The sequence below is a fragment of the Cyprinodon tularosa genome, unplaced genomic scaffold (genome assembly GCF_016077235.1).
Source record: "Cyprinodon tularosa strain WSP-4 unplaced genomic scaffold, ASM1607723v1 ctg96, whole genome shotgun sequence".
NCBI classification, from domain to species: domain Eukaryota; kingdom Metazoa; phylum Chordata; class Actinopteri; order Cyprinodontiformes; family Cyprinodontidae; genus Cyprinodon; species Cyprinodon tularosa.
In genome coordinates, this window is record NW_024039740.1 from 1,042,708 (window position 1) to 1,063,236 (window position 20,529).

The 20,529-nt window shown below is 37.6% G+C and overlaps 1 protein-coding gene across 1 annotated transcript in view; it reads right to left on the minus strand.

The window, feature by feature from the left end:
* lrp1bb (low density lipoprotein receptor-related protein 1Bb) overlaps positions 1 to 20,529 on the minus strand; it is a 395,850-nt gene that overhangs the window by 140,550 nt on the left and 234,771 nt on the right. The window contains exons 26-32 of the mRNA XM_038275471.1: positions 16,511 to 16,675; positions 15,953 to 16,197; positions 13,276 to 13,407; positions 12,866 to 13,093; positions 12,438 to 12,612; positions 11,412 to 11,506; positions 7,193 to 7,342 (exon numbers count right to left, since the gene is read on the minus strand). Coding sequence (XP_038131399.1) covers positions 7,193 to 7,342; positions 11,412 to 11,506; positions 12,438 to 12,612; positions 12,866 to 13,093; positions 13,276 to 13,407; positions 15,953 to 16,197; positions 16,511 to 16,675 — 1,190 coding nt within the window. The remainder of the gene's footprint in view (positions 1 to 7,192; positions 7,343 to 11,411; positions 11,507 to 12,437; positions 12,613 to 12,865; positions 13,094 to 13,275; positions 13,408 to 15,952; positions 16,198 to 16,510; positions 16,676 to 20,529) is intronic.

Genomic DNA, 20,529 nt, shown 5'->3' on the forward strand with positions numbered 1-20,529 from the left:
TTAATATGGAAAGGTTCAGTGCATTTCAAAATAAATATGGTGCAAATTGCAGTATAACACTGGTTTGTGTCCTATTTAAAGCTGAAGTCTGTAAGTTTTTAAAAATCACTTTTTTGTCATATTGGCTAAAACTGTCCCTATGCCCAGACAGCAGTAGATGTGATATGTAACCTGTGAAAAAAACTGCTTCAATTGGTATCGCCTACTGCCTGTATTTCAATCTGGAAAGAATAATTCGGGACGAGTCAAAACAACTAATCACAGCCAGAGGAGCGTCTGATGGAGTGTCAATCACAGCTCACACACGCGGAATCCCCCCCCCTTCTGGTCGCATGCGGTAGCCGCGCAGATGCTGTGAGAGGGGTGGAGCTTGGAGGTGGGGCATGAGTGAAGCAGAGAGGGTGGGGGAGTGGTGTGAAACCTGTTTTTCTTCAAATTTTCAGTCGAAGTCTGCTCTCTTCTCAATGTTACAGACTGCAGCTTTAAAAGGATTATAAAAGTTCAGCCACGTTGGTGGAACAAAATAATGTTGCAAGTGTGATGCAGAGGCCAGTTTAGACTTTCACAGTTCAACAGTCTTATGGCAATAGGGAAAAAGCTGTTGCAGAACCTGCTTGACCAACAGCAGAGCTGCAAAGCTGAACTGCACGCAGATTGTCGGGAGCTGTGACCAGCAGCTGCCATTACAGCGCCGCCATCTTGGAACCTGGTTGGAACCTACTAAACCTGGCTCTGAATTAACCTTGATCAAGTGCACCCACCTGCCTAATGAACCTTTATTACATTTCTTAGTAAACTCATGACAATTTAATGCGCATCAGTTTAGTGGTGACTAAACTGATGCGCAATGTCAAATTTATTTATATAGCACTTTAAAAACAGGCATAAAACTGCACCAAAGTGCTTTACAGGAAACACAACAACACTAATAACACCCTAGTTTATGTGACGACACATACTTACCAATTAACCAAAATAAGAATTAAGCTACAAACCATCCAAAGATATGTAGAACATTTCAGATAGATTGCTGTGTAGGGGAAGTTTTGTGGATAACTTAATCCATTACCTGTTAGCTTTAACAGACTTACAGCTTATTTTACGATGCATGTCAGGTCTGTTTAGAATGACAACCATTTCCTGGTTGATGTACAAATCAATAGTGCTTTATCCTATTCACCTTTAGATTGTGGTTTGAACTGTGCTGCATGATATATTCAATGTTAAGAACATTTTTAAAAACCAACCAAGGCTTAAATATTCTTTTTTTATCACTGAACCATCTAATGTACTCTGTGCTATACATTTATGTTGATGATGTTCCCTGTTTTCCCCTAACACACCATTGCCCTCACAGAGCAGAAGAAAAGAGATTGAAGACAAACGACAAACAGATTATTTAATTGTCTTCTTTTACATTTTATCCATTTTCTCCTTTACAAGTATGTGAAAAAGATGTCCTGTTCTATGAATTAAGGTAAAATGTAAACAAGTTCAGCAAGTGGGAATACTTCTGCAATGCACTGCATAAAGCTCAGTACACAGTGAGAGTTTTCCTTGTTTGACTGCTTATTTTAATTCAAGCTTGGCCTAATAGCAGGCTGGTAGACAATATTTCTCAGTCAGTTGATGGAGTAATGTTTCTCTATCAGACCTTTTTTGGTATAGTGAGCCTAAAACACAAAGTGGTAATTAAAATGGTGGCAACTATCTTCATTGCAGCTCTGGCCCAGACTGCAGCTGGCTACCATGGATGCATGGTCCCTGAAAGGTAAAAAGACACTTCTGAGGAAGGCTCGGTGTAAAATAAATGAAAAGTTCTTCACTTTTGCTGCTTGATTACTGTTTGTAGGTATGATGCCAATTAGCACTGCCTAACAATTAAGGAATGATTCTGCTAATGCTTCTACAATAATATTTTCAAATTGAATCAAAATATATGAAAAATATATTAAAATAAAATATATGATAAATAAGACTTTTAGTTTAAAGCTACAGTGTGTAATAATTACAGGCATATAAAGTCAGAAATTTAATATATTATACATAACTATGTTATTTATCATCACCTATGAGCTCAGCCTTTTAACCATAATATTTGCGCTGCCTCAGAATTCGTTATTTATAATTACATAGGAGCGGGTCTCGCAGCCATGGAGGCTGACATCTTTGCGCTACGGCAAGCGCAGAGGCAACAAACTAGCGATTGCGAGATCTCCCATGACGCTCAAAAATAACTACGGCAAGTTGAGAGAGATGAACTGAGACGGTACTGAACAGTAGATGGCAGTATTATGCCTGAGAAGTGTTTAGTCTGCCTGAAACCAAAGAAGAAGAAGAAGCAGGTATACTGCGCATCAGTAACAAGAAAGGCGGCAGGCGTGAGTGACTTTGCAAACTGTTTGGCACTGTGTGGCCAAACATCAGACGAATGGAGGATCATTCCTACTCTGTATCACAACGAAAAGCGGCGGACACCGAACCCCCGTCATCTAAGAAGCGGAAACACGACGAGAATAAACGCAAGCGTGACAAGAAACGACAAAAAACACGGATCAACATTGGCACGGCATTTACACGATGGAAGTCACTGATGGAGGAAAAAGGTTTTCAAAGTGACGCTCAAGTTGCCAGTTTTCTCTTGGACAGGTAATTAATCCTACACACACAATTGTCTAATATCACTGCAGTTTTTGGAGTACAGGATGCTCAGACCTGTCTAAAACAATAACATGCTGCGGCGTGATGATGCTGTTCCTCTCCAGTATACTTATTCAGCAACGTCCTTGACGTTTCATAGGTAATGATTCAGTAATTTTCTGTAAAATAATTTTCTGGATATATACCTCGGTTACTTCTCTCCGGCTCCTTTGGAGATCTTCAAGCGTTTCCTCCTCTGCTCTCACCCCACTGGCTCCCCTCTCTCGCCTGGCCCTAGCTGCACGGCCTCCCTGCCCTCGCCCTCGTCCTCTCCCTCTTCCTCGCGTTGTAACCCCCGTGCCACCAAAATGACTTGGACTCTGTAAACGGGGAATATATATTCTTCCAGCGAACACAATCTCGCTGTTAAACTAATGACTACAATTAGTAGTCTGTTTATATCACCATGCAAAGCAGCTCACCAAAACGTCACAACGATGTAGAAAAAATAACGGGTATATTTATTATCTTAAGTCTACATGAAATCTATACCCTACTCAGACTAATGAAATACTATCTGTAAAATTATCTATGTAAACAAACCTCATCACTTGAGAGGGTAGGTGATGCGGACGTCGTGGAAGAAATTTTGTCCCGTAACGCTCGCCGTACTGTTGGGGGGGAGAAGCGGTGGGGGGGAGATGTTCATGTTGCTGCGGTCTGCAGTCTGACCGCTAGATGTCGCTGAAAATTACACACTGTAGCTTTAAATAAAGGAAAACTCTTTGCTCCCTAGTCCCTTAAACTCCCATTCAATTTTTTGGCAATGAGGAATTGGTCTTACAATTTCTTACATTTGTGGCAATTGCAACACCTTGTCTGTATTCACAACAATGCTGGTGTTAAAATCAGCTATAAAAAAAGTTGAATTTGCATAAATTCTTAGTGCATCTAAAAAATGTGAAAGCTTAATAGCAATCATTGCTGGAAGAATCATTCTATCCAATCCCACGACTTCAAAAGCCTTCAAATGTGGTTTACTTTAGGTAAAAAAAAAGAGCTTTAAAATTCACTCTGTGAAATTTGTCTGTTTTCTCAAATACATCAAAACACACTCTAGTGCTGGTACTAAGACTATTTAGTGTCCCTAACGTAGGTAAAATTGGTAATTATTTATGATTGATGGAGAGTCGTGGACATCATTTCGGTGTCTTGCTGTACCTGCTTCTGTAAGAAAACCAAGCTATTAGACTCTGTCACCTCATATTCACACTCGGATTTGTGAAATGCAATAATGAAGTCTCGAAGGTCCTTTGCACTCAAGTCTTAACAGTAAAGAATGCTTATAAAGGGAACCAACAGATCTTTTGTTGTTTGTTTTTTCTTTTTTTCATTTGAGGCTGCTACCAGCTAATAAACCAGCAGAATTCAGTTCTGTCGCTGCTGTTATTCTGTAATTAATGCCGTCTGCACACACTGACAGTTACCCTCCACACAGGAAGCAAGGGCCTGTCAAGATTAATAGCATACATCGGCGAAACACAAAGCATCAGCCTGACAACTCTCCTTTATTATTTATAGATGGATAGACAGACAGACCGACAGATATGAGCTCAGGCAGATTGCATGTGTAAATGACTTCCACATTGCTGAAATCTTGAGAATTGGGACGTCTCCCGATGAGATGAGATTTCATTTAGCTTGCCAAGACATGCTGTACGACATGCTGAGAAGGTCAGAAATCTACAAACATGGAGTGCATCCAAATAGACTGTTGCCATGTCAAAAATTACACTTGGTTAGATGCATCTGAGTGTAAAATTGAATTATCTCAGCCGTGTAGTAAGTGTTCATTTCGATGAGCCTTTGACTTTGAGGTCATGTTTTTCCTGTGTAAGCGCAATCTATCTGTTTAAACTTTATAGGCTCTTAGAGGAGTAGCTGCTTAATATCAGTCCCTGGACAACTCTCTTACCTTTGTCCATGGTTGCAGTAAGTCTTATATGAACCATACTTAAAGGAAGAGTCAGCTGAGACAAAAGTGAAAGACTCAACAATGATGTTTCCACTTAATAAAGCCTTAAAAACTAGAAGCATACTTTAAAATCATTCTCTGAGCATTAAACTTAAAACTCTTTCAGACCTATGGAAAACAGGAGTATATTTACATTGTTTTCTGTTATGGATGTTTAAGCTTATACCTTAATCATTTACCTTAATTCACTTCAAGAATGTCGTCTAAATTCAAATTTTCTTCCTATTAAAACCAGCTTCCTGTCAGTACTGAAGACTTACAAACTATTATGCTACCACTTCCAAGTTGCTCAGTGTTTGATACAAGAATTTTTATCACAATAAGGTGATTTATAATGTGATGTTCTTAAAACCATGATAGCACTCTGTCCTTTTGTTGTTGCCAGAGAAAGCGCTAAAGAGAACAGAGATTTCTTTGGCTGTATAGAGCACCAAGTAATCCAGCACTACCCCTATCCCATCCCAGTGGTTTTGCACTGCATTCATGAGATGAATATAAAGTTGGATGAATTTTGAACTTTGGCTGAAAAGGATGCAAAATTGCTTTCATAGTGTAAGTTGAGATCCCACTGCTAGAGGAAAAGTTTCAAAAGGACATCCTGGAGCCCCTGTGGAGCTTGCTATAGAAGCACTATTACCCCACCCCTCTTCCACTTTTCCTGCACTCCTGTGGGATGCTACATCCGGGTTTACTAAATAAGACAGAGGCCTAAAACCAAAGACCACCTGACTAAAGGGGCCACATTCTTAAACCTCAAAGTTTAAGGATGAGTATACAGCTGCTTGAAAGAACTTACTATCAGCACCTTTACCCTTCTTACAGGATAAACTTGGCATAGACAAAATCAAAGCAGCTCCTTTCCATGAATGTCAGAACCAAGAGCCATCTAGAAAGATGATTTTTAAGGATTTAATCCCCAATATAACATTAGCACAAGGAGTCAAAAGAGTCCACCTGGAAAGTGGACATTTTTATTCACAATTAGTATATATGTAAATGTATATACCATAGACACCTTGACTATAATTTTTGCCTCAATCACACCTTTATCCATATAGCTAACACAAAGTTAACCTGTTTTTAACCTACGCCTTAAAAAGCGTTAAAATTAAATCAGCTGCTCTTCTTTAACCCTTTGAAAGGGTCTAGCTGCCATATTAAAACCATTGTAAAAGTGGACCATACCCTTATTGGAGCAGTATGAGGGTGCAAATATGAAAGCACCACATACGTCTTGCAGTCGAAAGTTGGGACAGCTGACAGGTTAAATTACATAAATCCATACAACTACACAAAAGTAAGAAAACTCTGGAGTGTCACACATTATTCTTCATGAGATCATTTTGTAAGCTGCTATCTACAGAGAGGCTACACCATCAGATATTCAGCGATCACCTTGTTATATCATGTGAATCTGCATGGAACAGAGGAACAAAAAAGTTCTGCAGAACAAACCCCAAAAGGAAGATGTTGCACAATTTTAGATTACTGTTTCTATATTGTGATACCACAAAATTAGAGTCTATTGTATCAGGTTGATCATACCATGATAAATCTGTATTAGGTTGTGCCTCTTAATAACAAAGGCCAAACACTGCATTATCTCCTTAAATTTTTCTGACATACCCAGCAGCTTGGCACCTTGACATTTCTTAAAAAATGCAGTGTTATCTAATCTGAGAAATTTGTTGATCAGCAGAATTTTCAGTACAGTATTGCTTGTAATAAAGCTTTGAGTGTATCTCCAGATCCTGCACAAATATAGAGGCAGAGCGCAGCGCTTTGGGGATTTTCCCTCAGAAAGGGGAACTCAGCTAAAATCACCCACAAACCTCTGGCACATATTGTTCAGATGAATGTTGAATCCGGTGAGTTGAATGCCACCGGCATTTAGTTTCTGAATCTATGTTGCAAGATTTGGAAACCCACATTATCAAGTTTATTGCAGGATCTCAAAGGGGCCTAGATAATCTCAGAATAATCTTTGCAAATCCTGTATTAATATATGACATAAACACTTAAAAGTCATGGTCCATTAAATTATGTCCTCTTTTACAGTTTAGAAAGAAACCCAGAAACATTGCTAGGACAAAAAAAAAAAAAAAAACACGATGAACGATGAAAAACACAAGATGTTTTTTTAATGCATTTTTGGCCTGAACTTTGCTCTAATCCTATGTTTAAAAAAAAGGCCTCCTCAACTTAAAATAATGTTTATATTACTGCTTCCCATAGTCATTCCCTTTTGAACTGGATACAAATTCTCTAAAGGAAACAGTTTAAAGCCTCATTTTCTATACTTGCTAAATTTAAACTCCTTCTAATTCATGGATAAGGTGACAAATTAGATTTAGCAATTGTAATGATAAAATAAAATAAAACAAAATATAATTAACAACCCACACATTTTCCTCATTAAGATACAAAAGTCTAGCAATTTATCTGATTGAGCATTAAATCTGTTCTGAATTTTTTTTCTGTTGAAAATCTGATTAACTTGTGACAAGCTCCACTCACCCATTACAGCCAGTGCTGTGCCTTTGGCTAGCTTCCTTTTTAGACTCTCCAGCACTTCCAGTCCACTTCCATCCAGGTTGCACCTGTTGATTGTGCCGTTGGCCGAGCTTATCCAGTAGAGCTTGTTGGCTGTGAAGTCTATTGAGAGACCTGAGAGAAGGGAAGGTGGAGAGAGCAAATCAGGATTGTCAGTGCTCTACAAATTGCTGAGATACAGCAATTGTCACCAAAGGGACAATTATAAAATGAATACTTGAAGATGTTGTATGTGGTGGCAGCAGTAATCAATGAAGGCAATTAAACAAATGTTTTTATACCTTTAGTTCATCACAAATTAAGTTAAAGATGTTTTTTAATCAAACACACACCCTAGAATATCACCTATATACCCAGTTTATCAAGAAATACCCTGCTGTGTCTTTGGGGTAGGTTAGTGTGGGCTGCCTATTGAGCTTTAATAAGAAGTGAGTCATTACCTCTAAAATTATTTCAACACAAAAAGGCATTTTAAGATATTTTTAAAAAAGAAGGTGCACCTCAAAACTTCATTTATGTTGTAACCTCATCAAGCTTATGATCATACTTTTAAATTTGCCTTTAGAGAGGAGGAGTCTCATTAGCGACAAATATGATTTGTTCCATTGGTTATTTAGCAAGTTTTTAATGGATTTAAACAACTTATTTTTAACTAAATGTTAATCCAATTTTTTTTTTTTTTTTTGCAAGGTGGAAGGTTTATTCAAATTTTCCATAACTTTTTCTTGGATTTTGAGAAATGCTTGACTCATTTGCTTCAAAAACAATACATTTTTCTGTTGGTCTTTCATTCAACGCCAACAGATGTTTTTTGTTGGATCTATGTTTACATTGATGCTATCCTGTATTCATTTCCACGTGATGGGTTGAACAATTTTCTGTCATATATACAGAGTGGTTTGTTTTTCTCACAAATGTTGCCGAGCAAATGAACAGCTGTTTTCATACCAAGATTTAACTTCAGAAGAAATCTGGTTTAAGGCACTTTTGCTAAACTAGCTTTAATACACAATTACTCAAAAGGTTTGTTGAAATTTTTATTTGTAAACCAGTGAAGAAATCATAAACCAGTTTTCTTAAATGTTAAGTTGTGTTTAGTTTTGACAAAAAGTCTGAATTAAACGCACAGTGAGGTTTGTGGCTGTTGTATGACAATTTGAAATGGATATAAAAACTTCAGCAAAACCCATCATTTTATACTACAAAAGCCCAAACATTAAGAACTCCAAAATATCACTACAGTAGAAGCAGTCATAACAACATTAACTATAGTTTACATTATGTTGTTCCAATATATCCGATTAGAGCATGGCCAATACAAATGTTTCTGTTTTCTCACACATCTTTGTGGGGGATCTCTAAAAAAGAACACCAGCTGGCATTAAAAATTAACAAGAACTGACTGCTTTTCAATCCATTTCCTGGCTGGCTGATGGATTTTCTTTTTTTTTTTCAAACACTAACCCTGCTAATGTCTAGAGCTAAAAGCAATTTCAATTGTGTACCTCCGGACATCTCACTGTCTTGCACCATGTGTTGGATTTATGTCTGGCAGATTCACAGTCACAATGCATCATTAATTTACTCTTGTCCCCAGGTCTACCCCATAATCATAAATGAAACCAGAGAAATACAGAGCACCCTGCTATCTCTACGGCTGACAGGCCTCAGAGAATGAAGAATTGCGGCAGAGACAAAGCTGCTCTGTGTGACAAATGAAAATTTTGACCTTGAGCTATATGTTACATGAACTCCTAGATTTTAAGACCAGCACATTGTATTTACATATGTCCATTTGACCATGGACTATGTTTTAACAGTCCAAGAGTTTGCTAGATTATAGTAGCAGACTTACAGAAAAAAACAATTATAAAAAAAGTTTAAATGAAGACTAATGAATTGGCGATGAAAAAAAAGGAACAAATACCATATTTTACGGACTATAGAGCGCATCTCACTATAAGCTGGGCCTACTAAATTTTTCAAAAAAACTGGAAACGTTTATATATAAATCGCAACGGGTTATAAGTTGCTGATATCTATTGAACTGTCTCCCACCAAACCTGTAGGGGGAGCTTTACATATAGCCCCTGGAGTAAGGATGAAGAAGAATGCTAGCTCTGATTAGCTTGTCGGCTCGCAGCAATAAGAGCTTCTACTGAAAATGGGCCTTTTTTAGCTCTTTATTTCAGCTCTACAGCAGTTGACCCCAGTCTCTTAATTGGTTTGGCAGCTTTAATGAGGCAAATAAATGGCAAAATGTTTGAATTCCAGACATTTGTTCTCTGTCGTGCCTGCTGCTAGCATCTTCTTGTGCTACATGAAGATTAGCCCCTTAGTCTTTCATGGGAAAAAATACAGTAGCCTACTCTTATGTAAAAGTCATCTTTAGGATTGGAGGCACGTTACCAGAGCATAAAGTTAACATTGAAATAAGTATTCTAACTGCACAAACATTTTTTTTTTCATTATGTTGTACAGTATTTCATACATATACAGCTCAGTATCCAATATTTCTGGCCCTGAAGAAAATTTACAGATTTTATACATTAGCTAGACCAGGGGTGCTCAAGTCAATACCTCAAGAGCTACTATCCTCAACTTTTTGATGCGCCCCATTTTAACACACCTGGATCAAATGAGTGGCTCGTTACCATGCCTCTGCTGGGCTTAATGAGGGGATTGAGCCTTTAAATTTGGTATGTTAGAGAATAAATGCATCTAAAAGTTACAGGATCGTAGCTCTTGAGGACTAAACTTGAGAACCCCTGATCTAGACAATAGTTTGGATTATGTTACACCTTCAACAGAAATGAAAAATTAAATCAGAACTTTTTAAGTATTCTGGTTATACGGTAAATAACATCTTACTAAATACATATTTATTTAAAAACACAATTTAGCTGCTAAAGAAAAATTTACCACTGGCACTAAAAGTAAAAAAATCCATTAAGAGTGATATTCTAAGATGACTTTATTTTTATTGTATCTTCCCTGAATCTTTTTATAAATCTATATTCTCTAATTTGCTGTATGAATGAAGAGACCTAAGTCTGCAGCACCGCATGTGTATTTCTCAATATGTGCTGTTAAGTGAACTGTATTTTGCCTGATTCTCAAGTTAAAATTTTTGTATTACGGGATTATCTGCCCTGAGTATCTCAGGTCTCTGGATGCAGTTTGGGTGTGGTGGTTTGCATGATTCTTGAGCCCTGCATGAATCTCAGGAACAGTGCCCCTGGACTAGCAGACAAGAGTGTTTTGGAGAAGTGTGTTCCAACTTTATCTATCTATCTATCAATCACTAAATGACGGCCTGGCCAGCCTGCAAAGGAGGCTCATTTCACCCACTTGTATCCAGAATCTTATTCTTTTGGTCATGACCCAGATTTCATGACCAGAGGGTTGAGCAGGATCACTGATTGATCAGTAAATTGAATCCTTTGCCTCACCCCAGCTTGCTTCACCCCACCAGACTTGAGCAGTCTCCATTACTGCTCTATACCCTGCTTCATTCTCCCGTGACGTGGACAGCAGATACTTGAACATTTGAGGCAGGCATTCCTCTAAAACCTCAAGAGGGTAAGCCAACCTTTTCCAGTTGAGAACCACTGACTCAGACTTGGAGACCTTACAGCTCTTTGCACAAACAACCAAAATAAAATTTGCTGATCTCCAAACCAGGCCCTCTCACGCCCTTCACTGCTCCTACAGTAGAAATCCTTTCCATGATGGTTATGAACTGGACCAGAGACAGAGGGCATCACTGCAAACGTCCAAAATTCAACTGGATATCTAGCCCTGATTTTAGCCCTCTAATGTAGGCATAGGTGTGCAGTACCACAGTGTTAACAAATACTTTGAATACTTAAATTTGAAATAAAATACACCTGAAATAATCTCTCCAAATTCAGATCCATAAAAAGGAAAACAGAATCTGAAATTTGATCACTTTTCTTTGTAGGCCTAAGATGTTTGCAGAAAACTGTCACCACAACATCTTATAATATTTTTGACATTCCAACTCACTTTATAAACCACCTCAAGTGCACTGGGGGTGTTGGAAAAAATTGCATGACTACAGATCATGTACGTCCCTCTAATTTTCTCATCTGTATTCATCCTAATACAGTTAAAATTAAAAAGGTGGAGTTGGTTAAATTTGGTTAAAATTTACACTGACCTACAGGATCCCTTTGATTTTGGTGGATAACTTTACTGTTACTCCCATCCATGTTGGCCATGTTAATTGTGTTGCCATCTGTCCAGTAGATCTTCCTGCAAGACAAAAAAAAGGTGAGTGTTCATAAATCAGTTAAACATAAGACATACAATATGGAATGTTTTGTTATTTTAAGTATATTATCTCCCTTCTTTTTATTGTTATGAATAATCTGTGTTTACATCCTTCAAAACATTTCAAGCAAGTAATTAACCCTCTGTACAATTACTGTCAGGGGTAGTAAAGAAGAGTAAATAGGTTATGAAAAAGTCTATTTTTATTGCAGCAAAGCAATTAAAAAACTTAAAAGGTTTATTTCTAATGCTGTTTCAGTTTGAAAACTTATAAAAAAGAAACATTAGTTTTTTTTTTTAAGGGGATAACACTTACCAGGTATCATATAGAAGTCTCTGGACTAAATAAAAACTATGTGGCTCAATCAGACAACAGCAGAATTGTTTTGAAGGATATAAAACTGCTTGATGGAGTATTTGTGATGCGGGTCATTTTCTCTTTCAATGAGATTAAAACAGAAATAGAAAATGCGCATGGATTCTGATAGGTTCATTAAGCAGGATAATTATCCAAAACCATAATGCTAAATTAACCCATAATTTGCACAAAGGAGACAAAAGATCTGATTGAGCAAAGGTGGCATGAGCTAAAGAGAATTAAAAAAAAATCCTTATGAGGATTTTTTTTGCTCCACTACAAAATGTGCTTAGTTTTGTTTTATTTTTGCTGTTGTTGGGTTTTTTTTATCCACGCCAGGCTGCTACTGTAACAATGCACGATAAAGTGAGAAGGAAAAAAACTCTTTTGATTCACCATTACCAGGAATGCCAATAAGTCTGGAGGATTTCTGTTGTTCTTCTTCTCTTTTTCTACAGGACTTTGATGTTCCTTTTGCACAAGTCAACACTTCCTTATACTACACACTGAAAGTGATGCACTCTTGAGATGCACAGACTACTCTAATCTACTTACCCTTTGGCAGGGTGCAGTACGAGGCACCTTGGCTTGTCAATGCCATGGATGATGGACGTCTTTAGGGACCCATCAAAGCGAGCTACATTGATTTGTGACTCGTCATTTTCCAAGCTGAGCCAATACAAGTTCTTAGAAAGCCAGTCTAAAGCCAGACCACGACAGTTTGCTATGTCTAAGAAAGGAGAATCACAAGAAAGCAGTCAGAGAATCTACTATAGTAATCTTATTTTCAACTTGACTGGGAAAAGCAGGCAAAAGAACAATACAATTAGTTTGTATTAAAAAATACATAGACTACTTCAACTAAACAAACTATATTGCATATTAAAACTAGGCTTTTAGGGAGTATTACTTTCCATTTGGTTTTCCATTCACTTTCCACAGAGATATTTTAACAGACTGCCTGGAAGACTGTCTGCCCCCACCTGAAGAAATTATGGTCTCCAGCTGGGTACCATTGATGAACACCCGTTTGATGGTTTGACTTTTGATGTCGGCCCAATAGATTCTTTCCTCCTGAGCATCAAAGTCTACCACTGTGACATCGTCGATGTCTGGCACTGTCAGTGCCGTCATTACATTCATGTAAGGATTGTCAATGTCAACACCACGGATTTCTGAGCGGCGTACATACAGGAGGAACCTTTTCAGGGCTGTTGAGATAATGAAACAATCAAAATGTGAGCTGCAGGTGAAGCTGCATTAGCAGTCTGTCAATGTTAAACAAAAATAGGGAAGGAAGTCATACTAAAAGCAACCACCTACATTTTACTTGGACAACATATAATGAATGCAAAAAAAAATAAATAAAAATGAGAAAGGCGTTCCTGCTCACCAAAGCAGGACTGTTTGTTGGCTGAAAGCTTCATGAGGTGTGGACAGGTGCAAGACGTGGTACGGTTGTAATTGATTAGACACAGATGTGAGCAGGGACCACGTCCATCATTCTCTTCACACGGGTTAGAGGCTGAAGAGCAAAGAAGAATAAAAAAGTCAACATAAAGTGACAAAAATTTAAAAAATGGAGAAATTACAGAATTAGAAATTGTCAGACAAGAATCTGAATATGATATTTCAAGGAACACTGGGTAATTTTTAGTTACCGGGGGAAGCTTAATTTGCACCTTCAAGGTTTAGCTTCCATGAAGGTCAGTGACAACTCTGCAGTGTAATATAAAACACCCTCCCAGTTTGGACCAGCAGGTTGCAAAATCATGTAGATATCCATCAAGACAAGACCACATTCACCCCTCTAGATTATATCCAACATCCAAGAACCAAAAATATGTCTGATCAGCTAAGGGTTATATCTGTTTTGAAAAACCTTTAGCTTAAGTCATATTTTAGTGGAGCTCAGACTGTCATAAAGTGGTGCTATGGATCCCTAGCCTGGGTGCCATTCCGAACTTAGTCCCGCCCACAACGTTTGAGGTCGGGAAGTTCGGTCTGGCATTGCTCAATAGTAGCGCGAGTATGCTCGCACAATATCTGGCGGGCCAATCAAATTGTCAGGGCGGGCTTTATACAATGATGGACAGATGATCACCAGTAACGTAATCTACCACATCACCAAAGCGCGCTTGGGTGACAACAACAATGGCTGACGCTGGAGAGTTGAGGTGTGTAGATTCTGCTATTAGGTCTGTTCTAGAAGATATCAGCAAATTAATTTTAAAAGAGGAACAAAGAAATGCGATCAAGGCTCATCTTGTTATTCTAGGCGTGCAACTGCACGCTTTGATTTTTGTTGACAACAACTATGCGTCGCTTAACATACGTCACGCACTCCGTTGCTCTTATTGGTTGTAGGTCTATCCAATTGAGTGCAGAGGCATTTTTTTTCCTGGTTCGTTCGAAACACGCCCCATAATCACAGCTCTATGGAGCAGTATCAGACTCATATTCTGACTAGACTTGAGTAGGACTACGTTAGGCTAGTGGATCACATGACAATTTCAGTGATAGATCATACCCTAGGCACATTTTTGAGAGGTTGAGAGGTTAGCAGTGTTCACTAGCACACAACAAAAAAGGAAGAAAAACGCCAACATCAATTACAATACTGCTATAAAAGCAAAAAAAAAAAAAAAAGGTATAGAGTATTGTGGCTCTTAAATGAAATGTAGACATGTTTTAATTCACAAAGGTCATTGAGTCTATTTGGTGAAAACCATAGATTTATGAAGTAAAACATAAAAGAAAGAGTCCTCTTGAAAGCTTTGGAGTATGATCTGCCTTTTTCTGAAGGCACATACAGTAAGCAAAAATATGCTTGCATGCATTGTCAGCTGAATTGCACATGCAAATTGCTCTGTACCTTCTTTGAAGATCAGCTTTGCATACGCAAACAAGTTTACATGTGTTTTAATGCTACCACACCCTCCAAAGATCAGGCCCTAGGGTTTAGTCCCTGTGTCAAAGCTTTTGTTCTTTCATTTGATTCGTAGTGGTTGATTCACGAAACAATGAGCCTTGTAGCATTGTGTACTGTAGTTGCAAAAGTTGCGGTTTCACTGTTTTGTTTTAAATCTCCTTAATTTTACAATGTGCATTAATATTGCTAGCACTTTTAGCTTACTGGCTCTCATAAATCTTTCTTCCCTTTATTGCAAATCAACAACTCATAACAGCACAAACCAAAGGATGCTCTTAGTTTAAGTCATTGCTGTTTTTTTTTAAAGCAGCATATGTTTTGATTTTCATTGTTGGTTATGGCTGCGATGGAATGGCGACCTGTCCAGGGTGTACCCCGCCTCTCGCCCGTAGACAGCTGGAGATAGGCACCAGCACCCCTTGTGTCCCCACTTGGGATTAAGTGTGTAAGGAAATGGGTGGATGGATGGAGGTTGGTTATAGTGACAATGCTTGGTTTTTTAGGTTTTTGCATACCTGTTTATCTTTTGATTATGTTTCACAGACTGAATGGCATTTTTTACAATCGATTTAGGTATCACTCCTCACTTTGGTACTTCATGCATGATGACTGTAGTTGAAAAATGTCAATGCAGGTAACAGTCAACGTACAGAAAAATGTAAGGATTGATTAGAACCCATCTATTATAGCCCTGGCCATAACAGCTAAGCAGTAAAACTGCTAAAAATGTACAGTTCACCTTAAAATACACAGATTTTCATTCAGGCATGCAACTATATTGGCGTATATATGTTTTAGTGCTAACCAGCTGTCTTTTTGACTTTCAGTTTATGAAAAAACATAAACAAATCCCCCAGAATTTAATGTTGTAGCATGAGCCAATTACATGATTTGAAAGTTAACAAACATATATTCACAGGTAGCATTAGGATAAAGTGGTTTGTTCTCTGCATGAATACCATTTTTTCAGTCAGATGCATGCTGGTTGACTGACGGCTCTAATTAAGGCAGAGGCAAAAGTGAAAACTAATTATATAGAGCTTTATTTTGTAATTGCATTATGAGCCCTGCATGAGACTGAATTTCACTTTTAAAAAATACCCTACATCAAAATGATTTCATAGCAAAGAGTGCTCACCCTGTGGTTGCCGGCTGGGATGGAAGATCTGCAAGTCAAAAGGTTGAGCACTAGTCTTCTGGATGACAGTGACGTTTTGACCTGTCCACTTATTGGCTCTGGCTAATGTGTTTGTCCTCCAGTCTGTCCAGTAGACATTTCCACCAAAGAGAGACACAGCAAAGGGATGGGACAGGTATTCATGGCCCTTGAGGATTTCAATAACCCCAGTGCCATCGTAGAGTGCAGAGAAAATGGCATCTGAGCTGTTAAAGAAAGACCAACATCAAGTCAAGGTTTAAATGTATGATTTACTGTTCTTAAAAGATAAGATGAAAGGAGATCAAAGTAAAGCTGTCCAGTGTACTGATGGAACTGCTAAATTGTTCAAGAGCCACTTTAAACAGAGTGGCATTTTTTTTCAGCTCTCTAAATATTGCATGTCTTAAATAATTTAATGTCCACTAGGAGCAAAAGAACTTAAAATTTTCTTTGGAGTCTGTTGAAACTAAGGCAGTATTTAATGGCAAGCATGTATTAAATGACTATCGTTTTTGCAAACAATTTCAAATTACTCACCGTGCATCTGTCCAAACAATCCTTTTTTCTAAATGATCCAATGTTAGTCCGTTAGGCCAGGCTCCAATCTCCATATCTTTAAACACAATGTGTCTGCCTCCTCCACTCATGGAAGCAGCCTCAATTCTTGGAAATGTAGCGTCCCAGTCAGTCCAGAAGAGAATTCTTGAAACAGAAACAAGAAGTGGCAATTAGCATTGACCCCTTTTCAACAGGGAGCGAATTAAATAATCCATTCCTGAGCATGTCTTTGTGAAATAAAACTGGAAAACACATTATAACTATGAAAGTATTATATAGTATTGGATCTGTATTGCATAACAATAGAGACAATAGCTCTGAGAACTGCCGGAGAGCAGTCAGTGTTGCAGAAAAACTGTAATCTATGACAAGCCTGCAGATGGGAGACCATCTGTTTAAAGGTGACTTTTCCCAGCTTAGTAGTACCTAAAAAATATGCATCACTAATATGACCACTAAGTATTAGCCTTTTCAAGCTCAGATTGGTTGTGTAAAATAATCCAGTAATTCATGTTTTTTTTTTTTTTTACCATTTTTTTTTTTCTAAATATACAAATCGTTAATAGGGATGTCAATTACAGACTAAAAAAATGTTATGTATTGGAAACAGACTTTATCAACCACTGACACCATTTGTTTGTCGACTATCTAGGGCTTCATCACCTGCATCCTGAGTAAAACCATTCAAAAATTGTTTCAAATTCAATTATCAACAAGTCATATTCAAAGAAAGATGACTCTAACGAAGACCTATTCATTCAGCAAATATTGCTGCATAAAAACAGTCAGCATGAGCAATGGATTAGTTTACTGAAGACTGTTACTACAGATACAGACTTAAAAACTAATCTAATTCACATCAGATGAGCATTAGCAACATATAACCCTGAGCAGAAGGTATATAATTATACAACAACTGGGATACCAACAGGTTAAGTAATTATGTTTCAGCAGAACATGTGTAATTTGGTTTTCTGTTAAACTCAACGTTTACTCCTTGTCATCTGTCTAAAATGCGACTAATCTTGCCTCCAACCCATAATTTTTTACTCAAAAAGGGTTTAAAGGCAAAATATTTTCTTTTATTTTGAAGAAAAAAGGAATTAGTTTATTTATCATAGCAGCATTGTAGCATAGTAGTGTTGCCACATCTCATGCAAGCACCTTAAATGTCGTGCTCTCACGCTGATCTCATGCATTTATGTCCTTGGCTTCACTCAGAAACTTCAAAATTATTGACAGCGTACTTGGTCTTCTTATAGGATAATACTGCTTTGGTCCATTCACTGTCTACTAAGTCATTCCAAATGAACAAGAAAACGGTTGCCCAGATTTAAATCACATACTGACGACAACAAAACCGTGTTAGGAAGAAATATCTTTGTCCAGATCAATACCCTTATTCATTCGAAGGCCCTAGTGATCAATTACCCACTTCTTTGAGTGGATTCAAGTAATAAGATTAGAATTATTGCCCTGTAATGGAAACGCGCCTTTAAGCAAAAAAAGCACCCATTAATCCTACTCTCTACAGTCATGAAATGTACTCTAGTCATCCTTCCAAATGTGAGTACAATAGGATGGGTGTGTGAGCGTATAACTCATTCCTTAAAAGTGTTAGATTGATTTCTGAGATGGGTGGGTTTTGCCAAAGTATTCAACCATGGGTGTGTTATAGAAAAAAAAAAAAGCTGAGGTAGATATCTAATAAGAAATATTGCTAAAATTTTAACAGCAGTTAAGGTTTTTATTAAAGCTTTCAAAACATTACATTTTCAAAAGGCAATTAAGTTCTTTAAATGCTTATCTTTAATATGTTGCTGATAATAGAACATACTTTAATCTCTTTTAACGACAGAAAGAATGTAAAAGATCTGTTTAACGGTGTCCTAAAAACTATTAACTCTTATGCGTTTGACACAAAAGTAGTAGGACACCCAGAGTTAAAGTCAAACATTAAAGAAGATGTGTAATTGTTGATTAAACACCATACACGGAAAGATGTCAAGAAAGACAATAATGATATTCCTATCAATATAATATACCAGATGTGAGATTGATTCAAGAAGGCAAAGCAACCCACTTAAAGAAAATAGACTCAAAAAAGATAAAGAAGGGCTAACATAGAAAGTAGGAAGCCATTTTCAAATGTAAATAAAAAAGGAAGTTTTATGAATTAAACAACAAATTTTTATCTATACAATTTATAAGCCAAGATATGAGAGATGACATCATCCAGATACAGTTTGATATGTGGAATAAGAGTTAACCTGTTTAACACAGGGAGAGAGAAGAGTAAAATCCCTTATCAGAAAAAAATAAATTAAAATGATAGAGTCCACCTTTAAGCACTATTATACATGCAAAATAAGGCCTTAAAGCAACAACTTTCCTTTTTTTTGCTTTGAAAACACACTAAACCCTAAACCCTAAACATTAGACTTTAATGGAAGGTTATACTCTTATTCAGCTCTTTTCCCCAGATCATATAACCAGCTCAGGGAGCCACAGTGCACTGATAACGGTGATGGTATGTGTCCAGGTCAGAAAATAGCTGTAAGAAGGTGACATCAGCTTACTGCAGCAGCACGCACATTCATTTTCTTTCCCTTTCTTGAACAACCCCAAATCTTTAAAGTCTATTTTTTTTTAGGTAAAAGGAAAACCAAAGAAGGAAAGAGAAAATTAATTTCTTGTAAAAAAACATATTCCTAATAAAGCTGTTGGTGCTGATGGACAACATGCAAAATAGATATTAGTGATATTCCAAAGGAGACTTTAGTACTGGCAGTGAATCAGTTGGTAAAGGTTTTAGACCCAGGTGTTGGCGGAGGGAGATATTGACACATTTTGCCCAACATGACTGGAAGTAAGCATTCCCATATGAAGTATACGGATAAATACAAATATTTTAAGTTATTTTGTTAATGGGGGAATTTAGTCATTTAGTTACATTTTGTTTATATGAGAAAACTAACAGGCAGTTTCAAAGTGAAATGACAATGATGCAGACAATAAAAAAGCACAAGGTTCTATAGTTCAGGTGCTCTGATGTCCCAAAATAAACTCCACTGCAAATAATTTATTTACAAGTTATCAAATGAGTAAATAAAATCTACCTTTGAGTGATATACAGTATTATCTTTGTCATCAAGAAGATCACGGAGTGCACTATGCTGTTCAGAAATACAGTTGTGTGAAGGTTGAAAGAAAGGTAGTTTCACTTCAAGTAGCCATCCATCAAAAGTACAGGTAAGGATTAGAAGAGCCTTATTCTGGAAGGCAATGAAGTATCCGGCAGAGATCCTAATGTGGTAGAATCTGTTTACAAAAAAAATATTGCTCACTCACTAAACAAATCTGTCCTTTATAGAAAAGGAAGAATCCATAATAATTTTCATCTGCAGCAGAAGTGGTGGCGACAGCATCAACCTAAGGCCAAATACCGGGATGTCTTGGTCTGAATACAAAGACCAAATCCCAAAATGCAATTCCTCAAAGCTTATAGTTAGTGTGGCTCAAGTTATCCTGAGCTATCTCTATAGTTATGCCGCTATAGTCTTAGACTGCTGGATGACATAGGGACCCCTTTTTCATCATTCTGCTTCGTTCTATGTTTATTCTCCCACTATGCATGTCCCTCTGACATGGGAGCTGGCTTGCAGCTTGTCTGCCTGGCTGTGTGTTTCCTGGATGGGGACGTCTGTGAAGCTAGTTGAAAGTTGCCTTTTGTATCTTTGCTTCTTTCTATATGTCTGCTTCTGTCTAATTGAACCCCAGTCAGCCTCAACCTTGGCTGGTTCTGCTGGACGTTTCTTCCTCTTAAAACTGAGTTTTTCCTCTCCACTGTCCCTACAAGCATGCTTGGTGTGAGGATTTGCCATCGAGTCCATGAGTCAATGCAATCAATTTCTTTAGATAAAAACTTTGAATCAATTTGACTGTATGATCTGGTTGAATTGTGCCTTGAGATGAGGTGTTATGAATTGGTGCTATAT